At 38.5% G+C, this 3,910-nt stretch overlaps 1 protein-coding gene across 1 annotated transcript; it reads left to right on the top strand.

Moving 5' to 3' along the window:
* The first annotated feature begins 324 nt into the window (after window positions 1–324).
* Window positions 325–3,462, top strand: LOC146629226 (histone-lysine N-methyltransferase set-1-like). The gene is made up of 4 exons (XM_085358433.1): window positions 325–1,455; window positions 1,539–1,701; window positions 1,820–2,012; window positions 3,334–3,462. The coding sequence occupies exons 1-4, from the start codon at window positions 1,353–1,355 to the stop codon at window positions 3,460–3,462; spliced, it is 588 nt and encodes a 195-aa protein (XP_085214559.1). The 5' UTR covers window positions 325–1,352.
* Window positions 3,463–3,910: the final 448 nt, after the last annotated feature.

Below are 3,910 nucleotides of genomic sequence, written 5' to 3' on the forward strand. Positions count from 1 at the left end.
AAAATTAGCCAATAGTTACAAAAAATGTGCTTAAGCAATCAGAAAAAACTGTAAGTACCACTATGTTTGTGTGTGTGTGTGTGTGTGTGTGTGTGTGTGTGTGTGTGTGTGTGTGTGTGTGTGTGTGTGTGTGTGTGTGAGTGCGTCTATGTGGTATGGATTGACATTTGACCTGCGCTGTACCTGGGCTCCGGGGACATTTCGACTTTTTGCTGTGTATTCATGTGTCCCCCTAAAACATGACTTGTAAATGCATTTTTAAGTGTCTAAATAATAATTTTTTCTACTTCTTATGAGGTCATTATTTATCTTTTGACCTGTATTTGCTTAAACTGTAGTGTAAATTCATTTATTAAACTATAATTAAAAGATTTTCTGATTTTCTTAAAAGTCCACCTATACCCCTCACCTGATTTTTGTGTATTCCAGTGTATTGCACAGCGACGTTTCGAGTTAGAGTGGATGTGTGTAGGTACTGCAATTTAATACACATTTTCAATACACACGGCCGGAAGTCATTGTGATTGGTAGGCTATATATATAGGCGGTACCTACAGGAAACGGCGCCACAACTTTCGCGCGCGTGCCCTTTAACAAGTGTATGTCGACGGCAATACGAAGACGGATTAAAAACACAAAGGTAAGCCTTTTTTAATGTAAAATGCACCATGACTTTAATACTATATGAAATTATAGGTGCACAGGCCTATATTAAACTGGTTTAATTTATGCTTTATGGACTGTTAGTGAGTCTTTGAAGAAGTAAAACGGCCCCAGCGTTTGTCATTGAGTAAATAAAATAGGGCTGACGACTAACCGCGTCAACGCGATAAAGCGGGCTAACCCGTGTTAGGATTTACTCGGTGTTAAAGCATTATTGTGGCTTAAACGTGTTAATGCCGACATCGCGACTAACGCGATTAACAATTAAACCAGCGCAGTCTGAGTCAAAATCCCTGATGTCGCTGTTAGCTAATTTCGGGCAGTTTGTCCAATGTCTGTCCATTCTGCTGACAGCCCTAAAATAAAAGCAAGGGTATAAGTGTATTTAGTCGTGTATTTATTTATATGCCTGAAGAAAAAACTTCTTACAGTTTTGATGCCTAAGCTTTCTCAGTACTTGTATCACTCTCTGCAGTCGCCATTACAGAAATGTCACATGTCGCCATTTTGAGTACTAGGCCTTTAACATTTTAAAAGAAGGCATAAATTAGCACTATGAATAAGTCAGCTGTGTTTATGCTGTAAACTACACTACTGCTAGTTCTGCTACTACTGATGATGATGACAATGATGACGATAATCGTAATACTTTATATGCTTTGGTAATACAGCCAATCGTACAGGAGAACATGCGAAGGAGACGCATTCCTCCACGGGAGGATGCAGTCTGTCATGTTTCTGCTGGAAGGGACAAACTGGGACTTGATATCCACTACATAAATGCCTTCAAAGGTAAGTTGGTCTTTAGTTTGGATTAGATTTGGAGTTTTTCACTTTGTCTTTTGTCACTCACTTGGTATGCCTCTGCAATTCAGGTCGGGGCATTTTCACGACTGTTCCATTCCAAAAAGGAGACTTTCTTTTGGAATACAGAGGTAAACTCATAACAAAAGAAGAATGTGAGCGGAGACACAGAGTTTATCATGACAGCCTGAAGGTGTTCATGTTTGAATTCAAGTTTGATGGAAAACTCTGGTGGTGCGTATTATATCAGTGTAGTTTGATTAAGATTAAATGACACATTGCTTTTGATTTATGAAAAAAAAAGCTTCCTAACTAACTAGTTAAGCTAATACTTTTTTGCCTAACCCCACAGTGTGGATGCATCTCAAGAAGATGGGTCATTAGGCAGACTTGTCAACGACAACCACATCAGTCCAAGTGCTAAGATGAAAATATTAAATATCAATGGAAAGCCCCATCTATGCTTATTTGCAAGCAGAGACATAAGTCCAGGCGAAGAAATAGACTATAATTATGGTGACTCGGATTGGCTCTGGAGATGCAAGGTATTTCTACAATTGTACTTTTTGGAACTGATAAATTGCATACCCTAAGCCATTTTTACATTTGTACCTACTCAAATTGGCTTAACGTGACTTAGGGCATCTAGTTTTTCACTGAAATTGAGTATCACCTACTGTGCCTGGGGTAACTATAGCAATGCAGCCGAGCATCCAGTGATATAAATGCCACAGCAAGCATGGACGTCAAGGTGACAAAATGCCTGCTGCTCAGTCTATACTTTAGTGTTCAATTCAGGGATCACGCTGTTAATTTTGGTCGCTATTTCAAACATTTCAGAGTTTCAAAAATGATGGCTTGGATTTTCACGAAGGAGGCGCACTCATAACTTATCGAGTGACACCATTGACCAGCCACCTGGTGGCATTCAGTCTATGTCAAATTTTCTGATCACTTTGGATCACTTGGAACCTTGGTGCAGTAGTTACTGAAAAACTACATGGTACTATAACCTACTGGAAAAACAGGGGTAGGTACTAATGGAAAACAGGCAATTGTGATGGCTGCCACATCAAAGCCCTCTAAAAGCACTAAAAAAATATCAGCAGGTATGCAGAAATAAAAAATGGCTTTCGGTTTCTAAATTTTAACAGTGATTGATGTTTAATGTGATTCTACACAGCAAAATCTCCAGTGTTAAATTAACACTGGAGAGTGTCTATAAGGGTCCACACCTCTGAGTGTTAAATACAACACTGTTGAGTGTTAAATTAACACTTTTGACAGTGTTATATGTTTAAAAGTAACCTAGTCAGTTTTGAAGATTAACAATGGCTAACACTGAGCAGTGCTGATTTTCTAACACTGGAAAATAACTCAAAATGTTAGAAATATTCCAGTGTTAGAAAATCAGCACTGCTCAGTGTTAGTCTTTGTTAATCTTCAAAACTGACTAGGTTACTTTTAAACATATAACACTGTCAAAAGTGTTAATTCAACACTCAACAGTGTTGTGTGGACCCATATAGACACTCTCTAGTGTTAATTTAACACTGGAGATTTTGCTGTGTAGCCTCTTTAGTTAGATTCATTTTAAATTTTGTCCCTTGAAGATAAATGGGCCCTAGTGACAGTTCGTTGCTGCTACAGGTGATTGTTTTACTCCTTTAGCAATGGCTTAAAAAATAAAGAAATCACACTGACTATTTGTCTCTTAATCATAGGGCCTTAAATTCTCTATACATGACAGTGAATATTTTAAAGACAATAGCTTGAAACTTATCTTTCTCATACAGTTTATTTAATGTTTCAAAAGCCTCTTCAAAAATGCACTGTATATTCATTTTCTATCTGTTACACACGAAGACGGAGACCAGCCAGATTCAGAAGACTGTGAGCTGCCTAAAGCCGCAACCAAACAGCTTTCCAAACAATGATCTGGACCTGAAACATCCAGAGCCTGAAAGGGTAAATATAATCCAGTGTACCACTTAATGAACTAATAATTTAATCTATCATCATTCTTTATGGATGCTGTGTGTGTGTGTGTTTGGCAGTCACCTGGGTGTGATGTGATTTACATGGACCGTGGCTTGTAGGTCCTTTTCATTGTTTCAAAGTGCAAGTCTGGATAACATCTGAGTGTGTGTGTGTGTGTGTGTGTGTGTGTGTGTGTGTGTGTGTGTGTGTGTGTGTGTGTTAACCACCCAAATGTGACTTAGGAGGACCACACTGTTATTGGGAGACTCCGTCAAAGTTTGCTTCATGGTGACATCACTCTGGTTTTAGGAGGGGTCTTCTCATATTTCTTGACAGTTTGACCTACAGCATGCAGAGCTGACTGCATGTGCTTTGTTTCTATGTTGAAATTTTTTGAAACTCAGGCTTGAACATTAAGATAGATAGTACTATACAACTTCTTAACTTGTTTTAGGCACTTTTT

Source organism: Diplotaxodon limnothrissa, linkage group LG7, assembly GCF_057381915.1.
Source record: "Diplotaxodon limnothrissa isolate DT_005_m linkage group LG7, D_limnothrissa_male_GT1.1, whole genome shotgun sequence".
NCBI classification, from domain to species: Eukaryota; Metazoa; Chordata; class Actinopteri; order Cichliformes; family Cichlidae; genus Diplotaxodon; species Diplotaxodon limnothrissa.